The 24,577-nt window shown below is 42.4% G+C and overlaps 2 protein-coding genes across 2 annotated transcripts in view; one reads left to right on the top strand and one right to left on the bottom strand.

Moving 5' to 3' along the window:
- Positions 1-24,577, bottom strand: part of ube2g1a (ubiquitin-conjugating enzyme E2G 1a (UBC7 homolog, yeast)) — a 99,601-nt gene that overhangs the window by 35,564 nt on the left and 39,460 nt on the right. The window lies entirely within an intron of this gene.
- spns2 (SPNS lysolipid transporter 2, sphingosine-1-phosphate) overlaps positions 1-24,577 on the top strand; it is a 61,219-nt gene that overhangs the window by 10,411 nt on the left and 26,231 nt on the right. Inside the window, exons 2-3 of the mRNA XM_052047892.1 lie at positions 7,559-7,624; positions 21,325-21,461. Coding sequence (XP_051903852.1) covers positions 7,559-7,624; positions 21,325-21,461 — 203 coding nt within the window. The remainder of the gene's footprint in view (positions 1-7,558; positions 7,625-21,324; positions 21,462-24,577) is intronic.

The raw sequence follows: 24,577 nt of genomic DNA, 5'->3' as shown, positions 1-24,577 counted from the left end.
ATAACTTAATAGCAAAACTCTCTGTGGATAGATCGTAGTTCACTGTTCAGTTTATTTTGGGTGCAGTGTATCTATCCATCCATTTTCCGATGCTTATCCTGCTCATGCTCCCTCTATGAAAAAAAACATATCTTAAAAAAAGTAGAGTGACAGGTATGTTTCATATTACATTTACTTTTTTTTTTTGCTTGGAATCGATCAAAACGGTTGCAGGGTGTCTTTGTGCTTTTAGTTTGGATGGATGGATGGATCGGTGGATGAATGGATGATAGATAGATAGATAGATAGATAGATAGATAGATAGATAGATAGATAGATAGATAGATAGATAGATAGATAGATAGATAGATAGATAGATAGATAGATAATTTTTTATATGTTCTCTCTCGCTCTCATATATATATATTATATATATATATATATATATGAGAGCGAGAGAGAACATATAAAAAATTATATATATTATATATATATATATATATATATATATATATATATATATATATACAGTATATATATACATATATATATATATATATATATATATATATATATATATATTACAGTATATACAGGTAATTATTGACTTAAAAGTTGCGCGTCAAGCTAGCCCGCTAGCCTGCGAACTCTTAGCGGTCCACCGTGATAACCAATAGGCTGAATGATTTTGACATCTCACACATTTCTTGATGTACATTATCTAAAATGTATAAATATGTCCTCCAAAAAATACGATCCGTAACAGTCACATACAGTCCCTTCAAGTAACTTTTGAAGCTGACTGCTCTAAGCACAACATATATCCAGCCAATGACCATTGTGAGGGCGGCCCGGTAGTCCAGTGGTTAGCACGTCGGCTTCACAGTGCAGAGGTACCGGGTTCGATTCCAGCTCCGGCCTCCCTGTGTGGAGTTTGCATGTTCTCCCCGGGCTTGCGTGGGTTTTCTCCGGGTGCTCCGGTTTCCTCCCACATTCCAAAAACATGCATGGCAGGCTGATTGGATGCTCTAAATTGTCCCTAGGTGTGAGTGTGGGTGTGGATGGTTGTTGGTCTCTGTGTGCCCTGCGATTGGCTGGCAACTGATTCAGGGTGTCCCCCGCCTACTGCCCGAAGACGGCTGCAATAGGCTCCAGCACCCCCCGCGACCCTAGTGAGGATCAAGCGGTTCAGAAAATGGACGGATGGATGGATGGACCATTGTGAGCTGCGCTTTGGGCACCATATAGTCGAAACAAAGTGCTACAGGTGCACACCAGTTACTTGTTGGACAACAGAACTCTAATGTGGGACAAACAACAGAGGCCTGTTGAGCTACAGTATATTATGACCCGTAATCCACTTAATAAGAACGACTTGTCTGGCCAACAAGTTTGAGAGCGGGTGAAGACTCAACTGCGGCGTTTCTCTCACAGCATTAAAATTTTAACATATTTTTCATGTGATAAGTACGTTTAAAGACATGCATCTAAATATGTCCTTTGCGAATGCTGTCGTAAAGGACATACTGGAGAAATGCTTGAAATCGATAGGAAGGCTTCTCCCAAGTATGATACTAGAGGACACATATTTTCACTCAACAATGAATAGTTTCTATGTCTTGTTATTTTTTTTGTGGGGGAAATCCACCTCAACATGCACTCTAGACTGACCGTGAAGCCAAATCCTCACTGTTTCTCAGACATCTGCACTACATTTCCTTTCTGTGTGACAGAGGAAAGAATTGAAACGAGGGGGGAAAAAAAACTGGCTTCCTCATCCACTGTGGCCACATGGCAAGGGAGGAGAACAGTCGGTCAGGAGCCCACCGGCCACAACGGGACATATTTGCGGTCGACTTCTCTTCACTTCAGTCTGAACCGCTCTTCATGGCGGCTTGGTTCTGCACGTTGTTTGTCCCCCGCAGTGTCTATCTCATGCTTGCATCTAAAAACTGATCAAACCCAGAACAAACCCAAACATGCACTTTCTCCTCGGTTATTATATTCCCTGCTTTGGTCTCTCACTGACTATTTATACTGACTGGGTGATCACCCCCTTTTGCTAGAATGGAAGGGGGGGAGGATGGAGCCACATCAGCACGGCGGTTTACCGCCGCACGCCAGAACCTGGCCAGAATGAATGACTTCCATCCACTACTTCCCCGTCACTTACACATGCACATACACACACACAGGCAGATACACACACAAATACACACGCAGTGACAGTGAAATTAGGGGATAGAGGTGCACACCCCCATTACTCTATATAAATGTAAACAAGGGGGAAAAATGCTTCACTCACCCTGACTGACTTTTTAAGGCCATCACCTATTTATTCATGCATATAACTGCTCTTAAATAGGACAGGCTATTCTCCCCTTCCTTTTCACCTACTTTCTCTGGGCAGAAATAGAACCTGGACATTCAGTCTCTGCCGGGGATCTAATTTCCCCAGAGTGGGACAAATAAAGGATATCTTAATGTAAAATTTGTACCCAATTGACATTTGCGTCGGCTGTTGTGTGATTTTACAACAAAACCAAAAATAGCAGCGAGCAAATGTTAATATCTGTATTGACGCCTGCACACGCGCTCATGTAAATGCAGCATTTGTGGCCTGTCTACCAATTTGCGTGTCTTTTCCGCTCATTGAAAAAGGGGTCACACAAAGACAGACTTTATGAGAGGGTGGAGCAAGTGTCAGCGCTGCATTGCACCGACTGTTGTGTGAATGTTCTGTTGGGAGTCAAAACGTGCTATCTCAAGTCCAGCAGAACAATAACGTCACTAACATGGTTTCAAAAGTTACTGTGCAAAAGTGTTGGATCAACTCAGGCAAATTGTTATTGAAAGGTCACATTGAAGCAGGGTCGGAGTGGGACTCATTTTCAGCCCTGGAGTTTCATGGCTAATTTGACCCGGATTAGTGTATCAATTCAAAATAGCAAATGTCCTTTCTTGTCAACTTTGTCCAGTAATATCATTTATTTGAAATGTATTTATTTAAATCATTGTCTGTTCAGGAGATGGAAGGTGTAACTTTACTTTTTTTGTTTTTACACATTTAGTGACTTTAAAAAAAAATCTTGCACTTGACAAATACTCCATAAAAAAAACTAAATAAAAACTAACTAATAAAAATCTAAACATATATTAACCCTGATTCATCAAATATTTAAATTACAACTGAATGGGCTGTCAAAATCATACTCTGTCTCTGCCTGAACAAGTATGAAACCATAAATAGTCAAAAAGGACAAAAAAACATTTAGGTAGTGACCGCGGTTCTTCCTCTTATTTGAAACCAATGTTTCCCACTTCCGGTGCACTACTCAAAAGTTACACTGCGAAAGTGTTGGGCCATCTCGGCCAAATTGTTAATAGAGGTCCATAGTGAAGAGTATATTTGTTTGTTTGTCAGTTAGCAGGCTACTTCCTGATTCAGAGGATTTTTACACAAGCTAATCAAGCATAAAACGGGTGGACACTTCCATTAATCCTGCAGTGACTCACACATTGAAAATTAATTCCTTAATCCAGGTCCTCAAATTTCAGTGATTTCTTCCTTGAATTATATGCCATACCCGTGTAAATCTATTTTGTTCTGAAAAAGTCATGAGAACAACAAAGTTAAGTGTGGTCTAAAAACGTTTGGCCAGGACAGTATTTCACTTCACAATTAAGATGACTGACAAGACGAGGCTGTTAAGACTGTTAAGATTGACATGTATTCTGTGTGTCATTTCCCATTATTGATCGAGGGAGCGCCCAGAGTATTGCGTCAGACTTCAAGCTGGCTGGTACAATGCTGTGGTAAAAGAAGATGGAAGCTGCTGATATAGCTGTGTTCAGTCAGGAGGATCCACATTCCTCCAATGGCTCTTGCTTTGCGTCATGCTCACACGCACGGGAAACCCCCAGGAGGTCCGACAAACTAATTAAGTTTGTTTTAATGAGTTTTTGTCCAACATTTGCGGTGACTTGATACCGTTTGTGAATGTGTCAAAAAGTACGATGTTTTTTTTTCACAGTTTCTGATGTCCAAATAACCTTTGGAACAGGAATCAGTGAATGCACGGTGAGAGAATAAGCAAGCCGAAGATTCAACGGAAAGGAAGGAGAGCATTGCAAAAAGACACACCTCAATTCCAGTGTGGATACTTGACCTTTATCTTTTTTGAGTACTCAGCATTGCCATGGCAACTGTACTCTCTGCTGCCAGTTTAGAGGGTTCGTCTTTGTATTACCTCATCATCACACATTTTAGCATTCATCCGTTGCTGCATTTCTTCCAAAAAGTCACTGCTTCCTTTCCAAATAAAATGATGAAATATTTTCAGAGAGAGCAAGTTGATTAATGGGGAAGACAAACAGAAAGGACATTGTTTGTTTTTTGAAGGGCTTTGCGGGACCTGGCTAAGACTTGATATGATAGTCTGATAGGCTGCCGCACAAAAACACAGAGCTACTTGCTCTCTGTAATCTGTTCCAGATTAGCACAGTTCATTACACAGCTCACTGCCCTTGAATCTAGTGCAAAAACATGATTTACATCACGCAAATTAATGAGTTTTTTGCAGCTGGATTGCAAAATGTTTCTCGTTTCTGAACAGGTTTCCAGAAAAGTTGGAAATACTGCGCAATAGGCATCCAGTATGAGTTTCCGTTTTCCTTCCAGCTCTGTTTTTTTAACAATGAAATCGGTTCTACCCGTCATATTTTTCGGGTGGATGTGTGGTGTGAGTTTATCTACGTGGCGCACACAAATTTTAGATTGTGTCCGAAAGAGAGACTCCACCATCTGCCGTAGGAATCCCCACCCCGCCCCCCGCCTTCCCCCCTTGCACGTGGGAGGCTGCTCGTATGCCCCGGCGAGCTCACATACTTCTTCTGGCCTAATTACTGAAGAGCACAGATAAATTTGGGAGGGTATACTGATAAACACTGTGTCTCCTCCCTGATACACTGCCACGTTCAACGTTTATGGATGACAACAAGATGTCAGTCATCATCATGAGCCAGAACGTGATATTTTCTCGCTTTATCTGGGCATCAGTCTTAAGAACTATATCAAAGGTTTATAGAAGGAACATATAGAATTTGATCTAATCCCTGAGCCTCCCCGTCTGCAGGTGGTTCTCTCTGGGGACCAACTCAAGCCTTTCTTTAATTCGCTGTTGGTTTTGTGGCCATATTGTGGCAGGTGAGAGAAGAAAGAGTTTACCAAAACAACCTCACTAATTCATTCAGAGGGATATTCACCCATGCGCTGAAGTCAGAAAAGGTGCCGCTGCACACTTTTGAGGCTGTGTCGATTCCTCACAATGACTTGTCACTCAAGCACCGTCGTGGAATGTACACACTCTGTGTCTAGTGACCTTGAAATATGTGCGCAGATTTTCTGATTTAAGCATCTTTTGTCTCAGAGGGGGTGTATGTAACAAGTACATAGTGCAAAAACGCACACTTCTTCAAAGTAGCCTGTAGATGAGCTGCACATACGGCATTGGAGAAGATCAGTTTCACTTCAAGATGCACTGCGCAAGTAATTTCATATTTAAAGTATGGCATGATTTCCAATGGATCGCCACACAGTAAATTTCGGGGAGTACAGTTGACCTGAAAAATTTGACACGGAAAATTTTGAGTAAATTTTTCTTGCACGGTATAAAAAAAAGGGTTCACTTAAGGGTTGAGGAATGAAATCACAATCTTAATGCAACTCCTGGTGTGAGGAAGTAGATTACTCTTGTAATGCGGAATACTTGTACTTCCAAAGTGGGTTCTTTTGGAAACGCTTGCGATTAACCCACAGTAGGAGTGGCTTGGGTAAATGTTTAAGTAAATGTGCTTCAACATTTGTTTGTGTTTAAAATTTAAGTCTTATTTTACTCCGTTTAGACTCGGACCAAATATAGCCTTTTTAGAGTCAAATATACTGTACGAAATTCACTATGTATGGATAATTCACAGCTCAGGAAGAACATACGGCGCACCTGCCCGAGTATATTACGTGTTCTTTGAAACAGGATGTCTTCCCCCAGCTGACGACGCCAAGCCATGCCTATGCTGAAAATAGCAGGGCCAGCACCATAGCGAGGGAACCTGATGACCCACTTGGTGATGATCTCCGTTGTTAACCCAAACACCCCTCTCTGCAGACGACAATTTGCATGCCGCTCCTAAAAGTAATTTATTGCAGAAACTCCAACGCAAGAGCCTCCAGGTCAGGTTGTACAAGGTCAAGCTTGGAAAGATCACAGGCTGCCAGCTTTTTAAAAAAAATGTTAGTCATGCCCTCGTTTCATTTTCGGGGAGTTGTGTTGCAATCCCCAGCTGTGTTTCGTAGGAGGACAGGAGCGCTACCAAGCACGCAACATTGCACACATTTTATTGTAATGATTCTTGCAAGACTTTAATTTTGGTTGGATCGCCAGTGATGTTATAAATCTGTGTGCAACGGGTTTGATGTTGATGATTTTTTTTCCCTACTTTGAATTGAATTAACTTGAAGAGTTTGGTGGCGGCCCAGTGGTTAGCGCATTGACCTCATAGTTCAATTCCAGCTCTGGCCTCCCAGTGTGGAGTTTGCATGTTCTCCCCAGGCCCGTGTGGATTTTCTCCGGGTATTCCGGTTTCCGCCCACATTCCAAAAAAATACGTGGCAGGTTAATGGAACACTCAAAATTGTCCCTTGGTGTGATTTTGAGCGCCAATGGTTGTTCATCTCTGTGTGCCCAGCGATTGGCTGGCAACCGGTTCAGGGTGTCCCCTGCCTACTGCCCAAAGATGGCTGGAATAGGCTCCATATTGTTACATATTAATAAACAGCTATCCTCCCCGATGAAATCAAATTTTAATCGTGCTGAATTTAATCATTTGAATCATTCAACTTGACAATATTCAGGTTTTGAATGGTATTTAACCTCATGTCTCAAGATGCATATTGAATCGTCTTTTATTGGAGAGGTGAGGACCCCTAACATCCATCCATTTTCTATATTCATTATCCTGTTCAGGGTTGTGTGGAGGTGCATGTGTAACTATACAGTATATGAATTGCAGTGTATTCTGTATTCTTACATTTGGTCCCTACATTTTTTTTCTTCGGGACACACTAGAAAAACGCATATCATGTCAAGAGAAGTTCATTTTGTAATGAGAGCAGTGCATGCAATGGGAATTTTCTTCATTTCTGCAAAAAAGGTACTTGGGTTACAGAAACAGGCTTAAGATGCCTTCCAAGACCTTGCGGGTTCTCACACTGCAAGGCGGTTACAACACTGCTCTTCATCCATGTGTTTTGATCGGAGCCGTCGGCGATGTTTAATCTCACGGAGGTGCCCGCTGAGGTGGCTCGTTGTGTGTCGCGACATTAAAACGCAAATTGTTCAATTATCACAGGCCACTGCTAATGATGTTTACGCCCATTATGGAAGCACTTGATCACTGAAGCGCTATTACTGCCCACTGATATTGGCTGCCTATAAATCATACTCATCCAAATGTATTTGTTTTGTCATTTTTCAAAATAATTGAATTTCATCGCATTGAAATTTTCCTCTCCTGTTTGCAGGCGTCGCACTTGACATCCAGAAGGATTTCGAAGTATCGGACAGCGTCGTTGCCTTGTTGCAAACAGGTATTTGATCCTCAGCCTAAACTCATTGACTACATTGTGACCACTGCATAAGGCAAAAAAATTAAAATAGTCGACTGTATTTTGCTTTTGTGGTAGCAGCTGCAACCTCCACTGCCTGAAGTGCTAATTAGAAAAAGAGTCAGGAGCAGAATATGCTGCAGAAAATTAAATAATGTTTTATAATGTGTCAATGCTCTGTTTTGCGTCTTGTTTTAGTTCAGGGGTTTAACTGGAGCATGTGCAGCATTCTCCATATGACTAGTCGGTGTTTCATCAGAATGGGCTGCGTTTTATAGAGGTCTTGTTTAAAAAAAAAAAGTTCCATAATGTTGTTTTCATGGGGTGTTTTTTTGGAGCAGCATTGCCTCACTCAGCAGCAGCAGCAGCAGCAGCAGCAGCAGCAGCAGTAGTGCAAGAAAGGAAAACACATTGGAAATTGGGAGTCAAAGCAGGCTGAATACTGACATGCATGCAATCCTTAATATGTGTGCACCTCGGTTAAGGGCAGGGTTTCCTCCCATCCCGACCCTAATGAATCCACCTTTTTAGGGAGATACCATGCAAAGCCCTCTTATTGGAGGACAGGAGCCAGTCTTGTCTCAGTGTGGCCGCCGATTTATTTCAACACCATCACTTGCGTACACAAAGCTCCATTGAGTCCTAGCAGTCCAGCTTGCATTTGTAAAAGAATACAGCCCAGTGTTTCCTCCCTTACTTGATGTTCCTCGGCTAACCAAGTGTGACCTGAATGGTGTCTTAAAGACAAAAATATCCTTCAGGAAAAAAAAAACACTTAAGCCATGTCAGTTATTTTTTTTTCCAGTGAAAAAGCCATTTCATCACCTCCAAATCTAATTTTCTCCATTTTAGAGTCCCGGTTTTCTTCCTTTTTTTTATTGCTTTGCTGCTTGACAACTGACATTTTTTAAACCTCAGTCCAAGTTGAGTAAGTGTAAAAATCGCTAAAGCACACGACCTCACCAGCACATTTTGTACCACAAGCCTTGGCCAAAATTTTGACAAGTAGCAGGAAACACGGGCAGGTTTTGACTCTTAATTCTGTTTGGATTGGACCATAATTGGCGTTATTGACACATCCACACTCGTGCACGCTCACTCACACACACTTCACATTGTTCATGGGTGAAGGGATGCCTGATTTGCCCTCTACGTCTCTGAAAGTCACCCAGCCGGCACGGCTAAAAGTAGTAGACCTCCTTGTGTTGCCTGGCCTGTCTCGGCCTGTTGTGGCTCTGACTCCACTTGGACCTTGATCCCCAGACGACCTTTTCTCACAACAGACTGAGGAATGCTCGATGTCCAAACTGTGATCTGTGGGGACTGGTGGGCACAGGCCGGGAGCCTAAGTGTGAAGGGAAGGTTACGGAGAGATGTAACGAGTGAGGTTGCATGGCTGCCTCCCAGTGTGTGTGTGTATACACAGACTCTACCTGTATCTGTTTGCATTACAGGTATTCTCACATGTCCCTCTAGTTTATTGCTTCACTCTTCACCTAAATTCAAAACTGCTCTGCCTTCTTTCCTCCCTCGCGGCCTCTGATATGGCAACCTCCGCCCACCAAGGACCACAAACTACCAGCAGAGGTGTTCGAAAGGTAGTAGGAGGTGTCTCGCTTTCTCTGCTGGCAGGTGACCCTTACACTTTGAAGAACCTACTAAACTCGACAAGCCTAACTCAGAACAGTATTTGTTTAAGATGATTGGCAGCTGATTTTGTTGTGGACCTAATGTGACTGTTAAAGTTGAAGTCGCAGAGATTCCAAATGATTTTGTCGTTATTCCAGCTAGAATCGAGTTGGTCAATTACCACCTTACTTTTTTGTTGCCCAAAAAACGGATGTGTCGTGCAGTTTTTACAGATCAAGTGTATTTGTTTAGCTCTTAATCAGCGAAGGGTTTCAAAGAGTCTAGTTTACCGTGTTTGGGGTTTGCCAGACTGCGTTAATGCCTTACTGGGCGTTCCGACAGACCGAGGGCATTTATTTTAAATTACATGCCCCAATTAGGTGACACATTGTCGACTAGATTTTAGACCAGCGAAAAGCAGGTCTAAGTTGTGGCGTAATGTGGGGCAATCAATTGTGATGGCCCTTATGGTGCAGGCAGACAGATTCTCAGCTCCCGACATGACGCTGTATTTTATTCATAAATATGACACCAGTGTGGGACAATCACTCTGAATTGTTGTCGAAAACCATTCAATGAATTCATTGTTGTAATTAGTTTCATAATTTCACATTTATTATTGTAATCACGCTGGTTTCCTGCATCTACATGCCATGCACACCGCGCACCTCTCTCTGTGCTGACTTGAAATGGAATGAGGGGAGCTGCCCCCATTGTCTGGTAAAGGGATGGCGTTCTCCTCTCACTGTTCCCACCTTGGTAAATACCGAAAGAATTAAACTATTATTCACGTCTGTTACATAAATCCAAATGTGTTTTTGGCACTAATGAATAAAAGGCTGTAGTTTATAGGGACAGAGGGAAATTGCCACTGGTTCCTACAGGATGGAAAGAGGACTGTTCCCTTCCGAAGCATTGCCAAAGTGCCCTTGAGCAAGACACCAAATCCTCAACTCTATTTGCATGCGATGAGTTGATCCCCTGGGTAGTTGCATCTTCGCAGTTGCCATTATTCATAATAGTCCAGATTTCAAAAACAGCCTAGACAGCACCTATTGACAATTAATGTGCAGCCTTTGTTACACCGGGGGGAGGTGCGGGCTCAGCTTTCTTGTGAGAGGGTGAGGTGTGCATCGCTGTCAGTTCAAAACTTGAAGTTTAAGCCTGGAGCTCTCAGGCCCATCCATCACAATGCCGCCGAGACGTTCTCACCTGAGCCCACCGGACTTGTCAGACAACAGCGCAACCTCTTAGCTCCCCTGCTGAAAATGGCAGGTCTGCTCTAATGGCCCTCCGGCTGCCTGGGGTGAGTGACGCTCTCGCACAGCTGTGAACTGGACTTGTCCCGAGGGTGCGGAGTGCAGGCAAGGTTAATGGAAAAGGTTGTTCACCTGGACTGTATTACTTTGGTTAGGGGAGTTTCGAGATCAACCAGACGAAGACAATCAAGAGTTTTCTTTCGACACAACACCTGAGGGTATGCAAGAAGTGCTTTGAGGCAAATCCAAACTCAAGTCTTAACAGGATTAATTTTAACGTCATAATGTAAGTCGGCCATGTAATTATCCACAACTGGGGGGGAGCATAGAAGCAATATCGGGGTCAGCTATGCTTGATGCAAAGAAAACTAATGAGGAGCCGCTACTCAAAAGAGCTCACATACCGCCTGTGCCCCATTCTGTGTGTGGCTGACCACCTTGTCTGTAATGTAACACCCAGACATACGCGCTCATTTACACACACTCACGCACACACACAACACACACACAAATGACATGACAGCCCTCCGCTCATAACATGGTGTCAGTCTGTCATTGGGAAGCTATGTGAGCCAAAGGAATGAGGCCACAGGTGCTGCGGGAGACTGACGACCCGAGCGATGCCAAAATATCAACACATAGGCACCGTTCAGAGACTGTTTTCAAGTGGAAACAGATCGATGGAAATGACTTATTAACCGTTTAGGCTCCAGAATTTTTCAATGAAATATTCCCCTTTGGTGCGAATATTTCAAAAGGTTGGAGATTGAAAATGGTTCGAGGTAAAGGCATGCTGTAAATGTTGCTTGGCAACATATAATGACACAAGATATTCAGAATAGATTTTCAAGGAACAACTGCAGGGGCAAGCGATTAGTGTCCATCGTGTTTCTTTCCAAAAAAAAGCATTTGTCTTTGAAGGTTTGTGTGAAATCAATCAATAATAATTCAATGAGGCAAGCAAGGTGGAGGAATAATTGGCATGTGTGCCTCAAAGGCTGTGTTCACACTGCAGGTCACTTCCATGCTTTGTCCCTACAATAGTCTTGGATATTTTTTGGGGATCAGATCTTTTTTTTCCTGCAGTGTGAACAGTATAAATCGATTTTTTTTTCAATATACCGTATTGGCCCAAATATAAGACGGCCCTGATGATAAGATGACCCCCTCTTTTTCAAGACTCAAGTTTGAAAAATACTTTTTGAACACCAAATTAATTTTTATACCGAAAATAATTACAGTACATCTGAAACAAATGATTCTAACAATATATTTGAGAGAAAAAGCATGTTATTTTGCCTCATTCAAATCGTAATATCTGAACATTTAAATATGTAAACTAAAGTACAGTCACATTCGTAAATGAATGGCTTCTGATTTTTGAAATGTAAATGACATCATAACTTCTCCTCAACTGCCGGTTAACCTGGCCAATCTTCGACCCACTTTTCTCCAGATTGTCGCTACGTTTCTCCATTTTCTGTTATCTCTTCTATTATTTTCTTCTCTTTTCTTTCTTACCACTATTTTTTATGTTTCTTCTTCGTGCTCCCGCTATTTTTATTTTTATTCTTATTCTTCGTGGCAGGGGTTCACTTTGGCCTGGAGAGTCAAGTTCAGCATTCGCTTCAACGATATCTGGCGCCATCTAGCGTCGTGAATGGGTATAATGTCTAGACCCCGAATATAAGACGACCCCCCCCCCCCCCCTTATTCAGTCTTATTTCAATGCAAAAAAACACCGTCTTATATTCGGGCCAATACGGTAATGGTGGATATAAATCGGATATGCAGCTGATGCGTCTGCAGAACTCTCATCTGTAAAGATCCGAACCATACGTCATGAAAAGTCAAATCCGTGCTCCATGCTGGTTTTACACCAAGTATTTGTGTACCAACGCTTCAGGTTGCGCGCTGAGTTGTTCTTGCAGTTAATAAAAAAGTGTGGTGTGTATCATCTTTTTTTCTTATTTTGCAATGGGAAGTCAAGCTATATCAATGCTTGATCAGCTGTTTTGAGCACTCACAGCTTGCTTCTATTTTGTCTCTTGTCCGCGTCACTATCCCTTAGTACTGCTCTCCCTCTCTTCTCTATCAGCAGTTTCACAGCTGTTCTTGCCTTGTTGTCACGCCACCGGCACCGAAGAAGAGTTTAAGAGACTCGGGGATAAAGGCAAATGAAGCGTAGAAGAAAGATGCACCTGTGGATTTTAATCCTCTGCATTATTTATTCCCATACGTCAATAATTGCGTTGTGGTAGCGCGGAGTGCGGAGACCGAAATAGGATGATGACCCGATGATTCACCGACATCACCCTGTATGCATGTGCCTCTATATCCGGAATATTTTTATAGGCCCTGTCTCGCAGGAGGGCAGCTGTTGGCTGTGATTGGAAAGTTTACAAGTTACAGTTTTGCCTCAACAAACCAATAACACTGCTGACGATTGACCATCCACAATTGTGATCCTGAAGTCAAGTTATATAGAAGAAAGAGGAAGACATGCAAACGCTACACAGGAGGGCCACAACCGAGGTATAAACTCTGACGTCTCAAAGCTGTGGACAAATATGCTAATTTGTCCATTGATCCATTTTCCGATCCACTTGTCCTCACAAGAGTCGTGGGGGGTGCTGGAGCCCAGCCATCTTTGGGCAGTAGGCGGGGGACACCCTGAACCGGTTGCCAGCCAATCGTAGGGCACATAGAGACGAACAACCATCCGCGCTCACACTCACTCCCAGGGACAATTTAGAGCAGGGGTGGGCAATTATTTTTTGCATAGGGCCACATGAGAAACAGAAAATATTATGGAGGGTCGGATCAAAAGGGTGAACTAAATTCGACATAATATTAATTGGATTTCTTTATTTAAAAAGCAGTATTTTGCATTTTTTGGCACGTTTTTCAGACTTTAAGAGTACATTATTCCGTCGTATCGACCGGGATTTGCTTGACTTGGCGCTACTGCGGGCTTTCGTATCGTCTCCCCCTTCCTCCCTGTGCTCTGGAACTTCAAGTAACTGTGCCACCTGGCGTTGAAGTGCCTGTCATTACAAGTCCAAATGAAATGAATGCAATCATTGACATCGAACCTTAATTGTGTAGCAAGGTTCGGCGGGCCGGATTAAAAATACCAACGGGCCGGATTTGGCCCGCGGGCCGTAGTTAGCCCACAGCTGATTTAGAGTGTTCGATCAGCCTGCCCCGCATGTTTTTGGAATGTGGGATGAAATCAGATTACCCAGAGAAAACCGACGCCAGCACAGGAGAACATGCAAACTCAACACAGCAAGGCCAAAGCTGGAATCGACCTCTGCACTGTGAGGTCAACGCATTGCTAACCACTGGACCGCCTACGCTAATTTATATGCTAATTTTTTTTGTTTTTGACACAACCCTGCAAAAAAAAAAAAGGCTGGTTTTATTGTTCCTGTCGCCTTGAATAGCAGTCAGGACCTGACGTGAATCTCGCTTCCTGCTCACAGCTTTTTTGAAAGTCTTAGCACATGTGTTTTTGCTCCTACTATGTGCGGCTAATAAGCAAAAGATGATGTTGCCTCGCAATCTTGCCAGACGTTTTTTGTTTTTGTAGCCACGTGTAATTCACCCCCAGCTGCAGCTCTCGCAACGAGCAGGTAGTCGGGATCGAGCGCAGCTGTGACATGCACCGGCTATCGGCTCGGAGAGGGCGGAAGATTGTATACAATAAAAAAGGGTTTAAGTAGGAGTTTGGACTGCATTTGACTGCAGCTTCTGTCGGAATTAAGTGTTCAGATCCGGGCGAGAGGGAGCTGCCGAGGTATTTCCCAGGCGGCGTGTGGAGTTCAACGGATTGGTAATCCAACACCGCTCAAGAGTAAGCAAAGGGGGGTTGAGGAGTAAATTTGTGGTAATCAGAAATTTGAGGAATGCAGGAATACATGGGGCGCCACTTGAAGGGGAATCCCGAAGGCAGAAGCCTGATATGTGCGAATGTCCAAATGGAAGTGTCACAGCCGCCACAGGCAGTCCCATTAATCATTAGAGAAAGAAACATACACCCAGCTGTACAACTTGACACAACACAGGGCACAGAGCACCTTTTGTTCGGATGATATATCGTCGTGCTCGCATGTCAGGTAAACAGAAAGACAAGAATCAAACTTTACTCAAAAATCATTTGGAGTCACTTTATGCGATACTTTAAAAAGGCAGAAAGCAGCACCACTGACAACTTTATGACAGCCCCCCACCCCCAGCCCCAAAATAAACAGCATTACATTTACACACCCTTCGGTCAAAGCTACCTCTTGCAACCACAGTAGCAGGAAACCGACATGGCTATTTTAATTTCATTTAAAATACCTGACTATATAAAGTTGTCCAGGGACGCCTTATTTATACTCGCGACTGGAGCTATCCACACACAAACAAGCTTTCACACGCATGTTGACACCAAGGACAATTTCGTTTTTTTCCAATGAAATGCGACAGTACAGGCCGTGTCCCTTAAATTTAATCCGTAAGTGTCCGCTGAATGCAGGCTTTCAATTTCTGCCGCGTATTCAGCACATCCCTTTGTCGGCGCGGTATTAATTGGGCGATAATAAGTGTGCTTTTCACGTCCTGTGTAAAAGTTAACGGCCTTACATAGCGGTCGCCATGGTTACAAGCAAATGTGGCCCAGAATAGCAAGAGTGGAATCTCACTTCTTTTCATTGACTGTGTACAGAGAGCATGAATAGCTTCTTAATTCGGGTTTAAAATCATCTCTTTTTTTTAATACATCAAAGACGGGCAACTTAAATGCTGGAGGGGGACACAATTTTTCATCATTGCTACTGGGGGGGCAAGGGGCACGTAGGTCCAACAACTTCCTGACCAAATCTCTCACAAAAATTGAATATATGGATGAAATATATGCATACATGCAAGATACATGCGCTTGATATACAGTACTAGCTGGTTCGCCGCCCTGCGGGCGGCTCATCAGCTAGTTCCTGCGGAAGGCTGGTAAGGTGGGCCTTCGGCCCACAAAAGTGTTGTTGCTTAGTTCAACTTTTTGTTCATCTTCATTGCTTATCGCGAAAATAAAGAGATGTTTAGCTCTACTATATAACTAACAATTTTATTGCAATGCTTGTGGGTAGACAACATTTTTTCGCTAAGATGCCCGCGCGATCGTAGTGAGCCACTGCCTGAGCGGCGCAGTGGCGGCGCAGTGGCGGCGCGCAGCGGCGCGGTGAAGTAGGTACGTTTTGAAAAGGGACAGACGGAAGGACAGACCGCGTGCGGGACGACGCGCAATATATATATATAGATTAAATTTGTTCATAATACATTTCTCAATGCACATTTAAAAGATCCATTATTCAATAATAAAGGCCATGAAGCAAACAGAAAAATAACCAAATCCTGGGATTTTTTCGTTCCGCAGCGCAAAGGGCTCTCTTGCATAAGAATTATCATTCACTGACGCCACAAACCATATTGTGATTTTTTTTCTCCATAAAAATCAACTCAGTCAAAATGTTCATGTTATCATTATTATTATTATTATTAACTAATGTTGTAACCCAGTGAAAGCGCAAATCAGCATGTCTTCCATCTAGTGAATGGTGATTTTAAAACTTTAACTGCAGTAGAGGAAACACCATTATGCTTTGCCCCCCCCCCCCCTCAAAATTATGTATCTTTTTTTTTTTCAAAAAACTGTGAGATCCAAAGGAGGAAGGGATTAATCACATGAAAATTGAAATGTAATCACATTCATCGCAAGCCGCCAGTTGTCCAACCTGGTTATCCAACTTTTTTTTAAACAAACAATGCAAAAGTGAGGGCAGAGTCACACATCTCATTATGGAGACAAAACAGACACCATTTTCTCTTCAGACAAACAACCTCCACCGCCACAAGCTGATCAACTTGTAACGAGTGCAAGCGTGGAAGGCCGCGGCATTCATGGAAGAATGTGTGATGGGATAAGCACTGACACAGAAACAGGCTGTGAACGAGACAATGTGGCTAAAAATGGGACTGATTGACACCTTCGAGCCCGCGGACATGTACCGACCTGCATATTATTGCGCGCGCCCCTCTTTACTTCTCACATTGTGTCTCTCTCCGGCCTAAACGGTCAAATTCCTTCAGCTGTCCACCCTTCGTTTGACCGTCCTGACTGTCAGGTTTCACAGCTGACAGATGCACGCTGCTTTCAATTACCGTGGGATATATTCCTCACTTTTCTTGTGAAATAGCTAAGATGTTAAGCTCTACAGCCACAAACAGTGTGATTATTTGACCGATCCTTTTTTCACAGCAGTCATTTGAGACAATAAAACAATGACATTTATTCGGATTTGTATCAGGATTAAGGTCATACTAAATGATTGCCTTTTCACCACTGTTAATGTTGGTTTGTCTATTAGCCAGTTAAAGCTACTTTAGACTGATTTCCATGAAACTTTGTGGATCGGTGGCGTGTGGCTAGCAGGGAACCATTAAATGTTGCTGCGGTTATTTAAAAAAAAAAAAAAAAAAAGGGACGGAAAATTTGGATAAAGGATTTTTTTTTCTCCACACTGTTTTCTTTCACAAGGCCGTCCACCCCTGATTTCAGATGTTATGGTCTCACACGCATGTTAACACACTATCCAGCACACGGTATGAAACTGTCACTTTGCATAAATGCACAAACTGCACTAATGAGAGCCCTTCGCCTTGCAAGTTGCATATTTTCTATTGGTGGTGTGATAGATTCAAATGTCAATATTATTTTCTTATTGAATATGTTTTCATCAATGCACCTTTCAATCATAACGGTGTCAAAAGAAAACTTCCTTCACATCAGATTTTTGTGTTGATAGGCAACACACCGGCGGCGGTCTGCGCCTTTCTCGTTGCATGCAATAAAGCCGTAGTCGTATTATTCTGCTTGAGACAGAATCAAATGTGTCGCAGTTTCACCAGCACATAAAAGCAGTTGAGCAGAAACCGCTCAAACAAATCTTTTCCACTTCAAAGGTAGGAAAGCGGCGTAATGCTTGTCCCTTTGTGTTGACTACCTCCGCAATTTTTTTTTTCAAACTAAATCACTGCTGCCTTTTTGTACAAGCACAAGCTCCCCTCTTGAAATATTCTCATTCAAAGCAGACACGTCACAAAACATTTGGGTATCGCACAACCAAATGTTTCGCTTCGCAGGTGCTGTCTTCAGGTCAGCCTCATGTTTCACAGGCAAATGTGTGTGCACGCGCCTTGGTGAATAAACAGAACACACCTCAACGCATTCATATCAGCACAATTGTGTCTGTATTTCCTCCTGATGCTCTCTCTATTCACCGTGGCTTATATTCAAAGGGGTGACTCATCTCGTGAGGTTTTGAACCAATCGAAGCAAAAGCTAGATTTCCAGTGCTTTCTGTAGTGAAGCGTCTCTCTGTGTGTTTAAATGCCTCAATTAAAAGTCATTGCAAGTCCAACTAGATCATAGGTGTCAAACTCAGGTCCTGGAGGGCCGCTGTCCTGCATGTTTTGTTCAAATGAACAGGTTCAATGTCAGGCTTCCGCAGCGCTTGCTGATGATCTGATCATTTGAATCAGGTGTGTCGCAACAGGGAGACTTGGAAAACATGCTGGACAGTGGCCCTCCGGGACCTGAGTTTGACACCCCTGAACTACATCAATCAACTCAAAGAGCAAATTGTTTTTCTCCAAGATTAAGGTGAAGAAATGACTGACTCCATGACTAGTCATTTGAATGTCCATCAGGATAGCTCGCATACAGTCATTTTGCCAAGCATGGATTGTTCTCCACTGGTTGCATTTTACGAGCTTTTACAAGCATGCATGACATTTGGAATTCAAGGGGCATTATCAGAACAGGTGTGACACTCATCTTTGTTTATCTCACTTGATTATCACGTGTCACTGAGTACAAGGGACTTTTTCTACCAAGATAAACAAGAAGAACGGATCTTAATTTTTACTCATTGAATTACCGTATTTTCCGCACCATAAGGCGCTTCGGAGTATAAGGCGCACCTTCAATGAACAGCCTATTTTAAAACTGTTTTCATATATAGCACACATCGCATTATAAGGTGCATAGAAGATACAATAGTGGCTGAGGTTGTGTTATGCGTCCACTAGATGGAGTTACGCTAAAGGAAATACAGCATAATACAGCTTGATATATTTATAAAGAGCTCTCACAAGCACTGCAACAAAGTGCTTTACATAACATTTAAAATTCTATGTTCAAGAAATCAGAACATTGATCCACGTATAAGGCACATCAAATTATAAGGTGCACTGTCAGCTTTTGAGAACATTGAATGCTTTTAGATGCCTTATAATGAGGAAAATACGGTACTTTTGAATTGTTTTTTTTCCCCCTTAACCAGGAACGACTTACTTTTACAATTATTTCCATTACATGAATTATTGCCCAGTGACCCTTGTGAGGATAAGTGGATTCAAAAATGGATGTATGGATGGATGAATTATTGTTTATTATGTCGGGATACAGCTGCATAATATGCAAATATATTCTGTTATCTGAATTCAACATATAGATGCGTAAATTGGAATTTTGTTTCCATACAGAGTCACGTGTGTTGAGTGTAGTTTTGTCAAAAAAATTGCGGGTATTTTACCCAACATGAGATCATCAAAATAGTTAGTCTCTCTTTTGGCCAGCAGCATAAACTGTCCGACCACATTTGCTTTTTAGAATCACAATTTTTGTTTCAGATTTGGTGATTATTTTGGGACTCTGAAAGCTTTGTTAAACTCAAACAAACATGTTGATGTGTCCTGTTAGATTGAGTAAACAGGAAGGCAAGGTGGACAACGTGGAATGTGGCTTGTGCGGACGAGTGGCATTTTATGCATGTTGCTTGCCTAAGGGTGACTTATTGCCTGTGATTTTATTTCAAAATAACCCCGCTGTGACAATTAGCATGTTAGATTGAGCTACACGTAGACAGAAAACCAATCAATAGCAACACCGGAGCAGGCAGTTTTCCTCTGATAAATCACACAAATTCAAGGTTTCATGCTGTGTTTTGAAATCGGAGCATAAAAACAACTAACAAGGTAAACATGAATAATTGCAAGCATAAAATCAAGGGCGCCCGTCTGCTGTGACGTGCGGACTTTGTAACGAGGGGACAATGAGGCGTTAAAAATATCGGATCTTATCATCAAATCAACAAATGACTAAGTCACAGAAAATCAAGACACAAAGGGCGATACGATGCCTTGTACATGATTACAAATCATCCCATTAAAAGATAAGATGGGTGTTTTTGACAAGCTGCTAAACAGCTCTAATGCTCTCTGGCCCCTACTACACATTGAACAGCTGGTGTGTGTGTGTGTGTGTGTGTGTGTGTGTGTGTGTGTGTGTGTGTGTGTGTGTGTGTGTGTGTGTGTATGTGTATGCGTGTGTGTGTGTGTGTGTGTGTGTGTGTTTGAATTGGTAAAGCTGGTTGCAGTCATTAAGCATGACACAATCACCTTACACCACTTCGCCATGCTGTACATTTTCATAATGTTGAAGATGGGAACAGTGGAATAAAGAAGCAGGAAATTAAACACAATTTTGGGGAATGCCTACCATGAACACTTTTCATTAAAAATGGTCTTTTATTTTAATACTTTCACTTTTGTTCTGTGCTCAGCACCACCATTTGAATTCGCAATCTTCAGATAGGAAAGTGAAGTGAAATAGGAGAGTGACATTCACTGATATACTTTCAATTGATCTAATGTGAGAATGAATCAAACTCAAATACAGAATGAAAACACTCACAATGTGCATGGAGAAGACATTATGTTAAATCTAAATGCCACGTATCTGCAAAATGCTACACACACACACCCACACACACACACACACACCCACACACCAACACTTACTGCAGTGGGTGCGTGACTTTCATCTTAATTACACTTCATGAAAGCAGATTATTATTATTGTTATTATTTTACAATCTGTTTGTATGTTTTCATATTTTTGTCTAGCACGCCCACGACCCATGTGCGAATCATTGGATATTGAATGAATGATGAATAAAATGCAAAAATATTGTTGATTTTGGTGGGCTGGAACAGATGAGTAACATTTCACGCAATTTTCAATGGGGAAAATTGTTTGGATAGCAAAGTACCGTTAATGGACATACCTCACTAATGATGTTTTTTTTTTGTTTTTGTTTTTTAATGGAAGGTTATTAAAGGACATCTATTTTTTTTATGCCATATCACGTTGACATAATCGGATTCCTCTCCTTATCCTGCCGAGTCTCGGTGAGGCTGGGCTGTGTGTATTTTATATAACGGGCTTCCCCCCCCCCTTACCTCTCTTCCCCGAGCCCCCACCACCAGTCCTCCTCTTCATCTTTATGCTGACAATGTGTCAAAACAGCAGGCTGCCTCCGTGGCTCTCCCAATGCTGTCAAGAGCAACATCTCTGCCCTCTCTACGCTACAAAGACTCAAAAGTCAGTGTGTGAGTGGATTAAAAATGCTAAATCTGCAAGATCTATTTGTGCGGGTCCGGCCCTGCCCATAAATATTGACTAAAATCCCAGAGAAGGAGGCCTCATTGCAGTGGAGCAATTAGTCAACATGTTTTGAAGCACTAATGTGAATTCCATGTGATGTGCAAAGTGTGCAGTCGTAAGATGTGAGAGCAATTATTGATGGCCAGTGGGAAATAATCTGCCGTTCTTCTGTCAGGGCACAGACGCTCATCTTTCTCAGAAAGTCATTTCTCTCATTTTGTCATTTCTTTCTCCTTGGACAGTGTTTATCTGCAGTTTCATGGTGGCAGCTCCCATCTTCGGTTACCTGGGCGATCGCTTTAATAGGAAGGTCATCCTGAGCTGCGGCATTTTCTTTTGGTCCACCGTGACGCTCTTGAGCTCCTTCATCAGCAAAGAGGTACGTCGAGGCGGCGGGAACAACGGCAGCACGTGTTCGTCCGTATCGCAGACAAGCTCGTTAAGGTGGATACGCTTCTTGTTGAAACCGGGGGAAATGAAATGACACGCCTGTTGAGCGAGACTCCCGCTTTGCGATCGCTACGTTAGCATTTTTGATATCTTTGCCCTCCATCCAATTAACAAAGTCCGACGCTTAGGGGCTCGGTTGCAACATTGGAGAAGATAAGACTGCAGTTTGGCTACCTCTTGACAGTTATGTTTTGAGATCTCAACGAGCCTTTGTGTGCATTCAACAATAACACGACTCTCAGGGGGCAATTACAGGGTGAGATTAACTTGCACAGCAAAGGGCATTGTGTGCGTGCAGACAACATTGCCAAGTCTCTGATAAAAGCGCTTGAGAAAAAAAATTGAAAATATATTTTGGTTCAAGGCTCGACTTGATGATTTCATTTGTAATGTGAAACTCAATGAGACAATAACCTACATTCATTTCAGTTAAAAAAAAAAAACTAAAATGGAGGCGTTCTCAAACTTGTGTATTTCAGTGAGTGTCATTAATAGCTAAAATCATGAAGCGATATTTCACTTGAAGATACTCAACAAATTACTAATAAAAAAAACGGATTAAAAAAAAAAGATATACTATCAGGTGGCCCAGTGGTTACACCTGTCGACCTCACAGTGCAGTGGTACCGGGTTCAATTCCAGCTCCGACCTTCCTGTGTGGAGTTTGCATGTTCTCCCCGAGACTGTGTGGGTTTTCTCTGGGTACTCCAGTTTCCTCACGCATTCCAAAAACACGCCCGGCAAGCTGATTTTGAACACTCAAAATTGTCCATAGGTGTGAGTGTGAGCGTGGATGTTTGTTTGTCTCCGTGTGCCCTGCGATTGACTGGCAACCGGTTCAGGGTGTTCCCCACTTCCTGCCCGAAGACAGCTGGGATAGGCTCCAGCACCCGCCGCGCCCCTCGTGAGCATTAGCGGATCGGAAAATAAATGAATGAAAGATATACAATACGAAACATATCATAAGCATCTAATTATGCTAAATTTAAATGTTGAAATCATGGATAATGTATATTTCTAGCTGGAACAACCCCCCGCCCCCCACTTTTTTCTGTATGATTTGAAATTGTACCTTTTTTTTTCATGTACCGGTAATCAATGGATTTAGGTTTTTTTTTTTATCAAAATAGGCAACATTCCTCAAATAACAGGCACAGGTCATAAAAATTCCAGACAAGTATTATCGATGGAAGGTCACCCACGCACGCAAACAAATCCACATTACCTCTGCGCCCAAGGTAATGAAAAGGGCTAACATGCTGCCATTATAACACAACTTGACTGGCAGCCACACGTAGCCTAAAAAACTGAACCACTCAATTTCTCCGAGCATAAGGCAGCATTGCAAAGCAGCGTCGTTGGCTTGACCGCTTTCTAGTCTTCCGTGAGTGCCGAGTTCCCCGCAGAGTCTCTTCAGCTGTGGAACAAATGACAGCGCAGACATTGAGATGCGTGTGTGTGCGCGTCGATGGCTCTCGGGAGGGTGTCTACCACTCCGCAACAAGATGACAGTAATTTATTTGCCTGAGCGGCAAATGCAGTCTAGCGGCTTAAGGCTTAGATGAAATTAAGTGGTTCTTCCCTCCTGAGAAGTGCTGCGGTTGAATTCAGGAATTGGTCCCGAGACTCTTTAAGTCTCCATCTTCGAGAACTGTTCTGATGCCAATCCAATCAGACCAAGAGGAACTTACGGTAACCCTTTCATGCACCAATTATGACAAGCTAATAACATGATATGATGTCCACTGTCGTAACCGGTGTCCCTGAACGGGTTAAAGTCATAAATGGAAAAAAATGCTATTGTCGCAGCTCATTCAAGTTCCAGGACTCGTGTTCCGAAAGATATATTTCAAACTTAACGAAAAACTAGTTTTCCCCTTCGATGTGGGCCAGATGATCAACCAGCCAGTCAACAAAAAAAGATCCTTTGCTTCGTTCAGTGCAGGAGAACAGGCAAGAGTTTGTGGCAGGAAAAGTCGTGGCTGCTTCACCATGACAACCTGTCTGCTTACAATGCCCTGAGCATCTGACAGTTCCTGGCCGGAGGAGTGCATGATGTGCGGCAGAGAAGACTGCGTTAAACTCAAGGGGGGGGATACTTGGAAGTGGAAAACTTGAAGTTTGTAGTACGAATGTTAATAATTTTTTTCATGCTAATCCTGGAACTTTTCTGACACACCTTATGATGTTCCATTGCCATAAACTATTTTTAGAAAGTAAACATGCGGGTAAATGTCTTGGTTTTATGATATCAAATTAATAATAATGGCTACTTACACAAAAAATGAACACATGCATATTTTTTGTTATCATCTCAAATTAACTGTTCATAATGCCATTAAAGTATTCCTGGTCTGCAAGAATTAGAAACAACTGTCAATACACACTTGGTTCAGCAGCACTGCAAAACTAAACAAACAGTGCCATTTATAAAAATATCAAATACCACTTTTGGCTCGATTAGCATTGTCACTCAAATTTTATATGGCTTGTTTAACATACAAACAAGTAACAAGTATGTTGAATTGTCCCCCTCTCACAATGTTACAATTGTACGAGTAGTTTGCAACATCTGAGTGTGATCAGAAAGCATTTCGCTGCACTGTCATATTACAGACTCAGGCCTCCTCTATCTTTTCACAGAGTGGGTTGTCAAGGAAACAGTTGCCCACACCGGTGACCTTGCCAATGTGACCACTCCTTAAGCCTTTTAATGACACTGTTATCAGTTTGGTGTAGTGTGCCAATAAAATGCAGGAAAAGATAATGAAATCCATACAGTTACATAATACATTCCTGCATTGATCCTATTCATCTCCAGGGGCGGAGCTATGTGGCCACCTCACATCTGGGGGGAAATTTACTTAATTGTAAATACCTGTGACTTTACTGCCATTTTCACATGGATGCATTATGGATGCATTTTTATTAACTATATTTATTAAAGAACAAATTCACATTAAACTGAATGCAGACTTTGAAATGTGTTTAGCAGAGAACATTTGATTCTTACAGTCAATGTCAACCAAAAGTCAGACCGTAGCA

Source organism: Hippocampus zosterae, chromosome 16, assembly GCF_025434085.1.
Source record: "Hippocampus zosterae strain Florida chromosome 16, ASM2543408v3, whole genome shotgun sequence".
NCBI lineage: Eukaryota > Metazoa > Chordata > Actinopteri > Syngnathiformes > Syngnathidae > Hippocampus > Hippocampus zosterae.
Note: the sequence above shows the minus strand (reverse complement) of the source record. Positions and strands in the feature narration are given on the sequence as shown.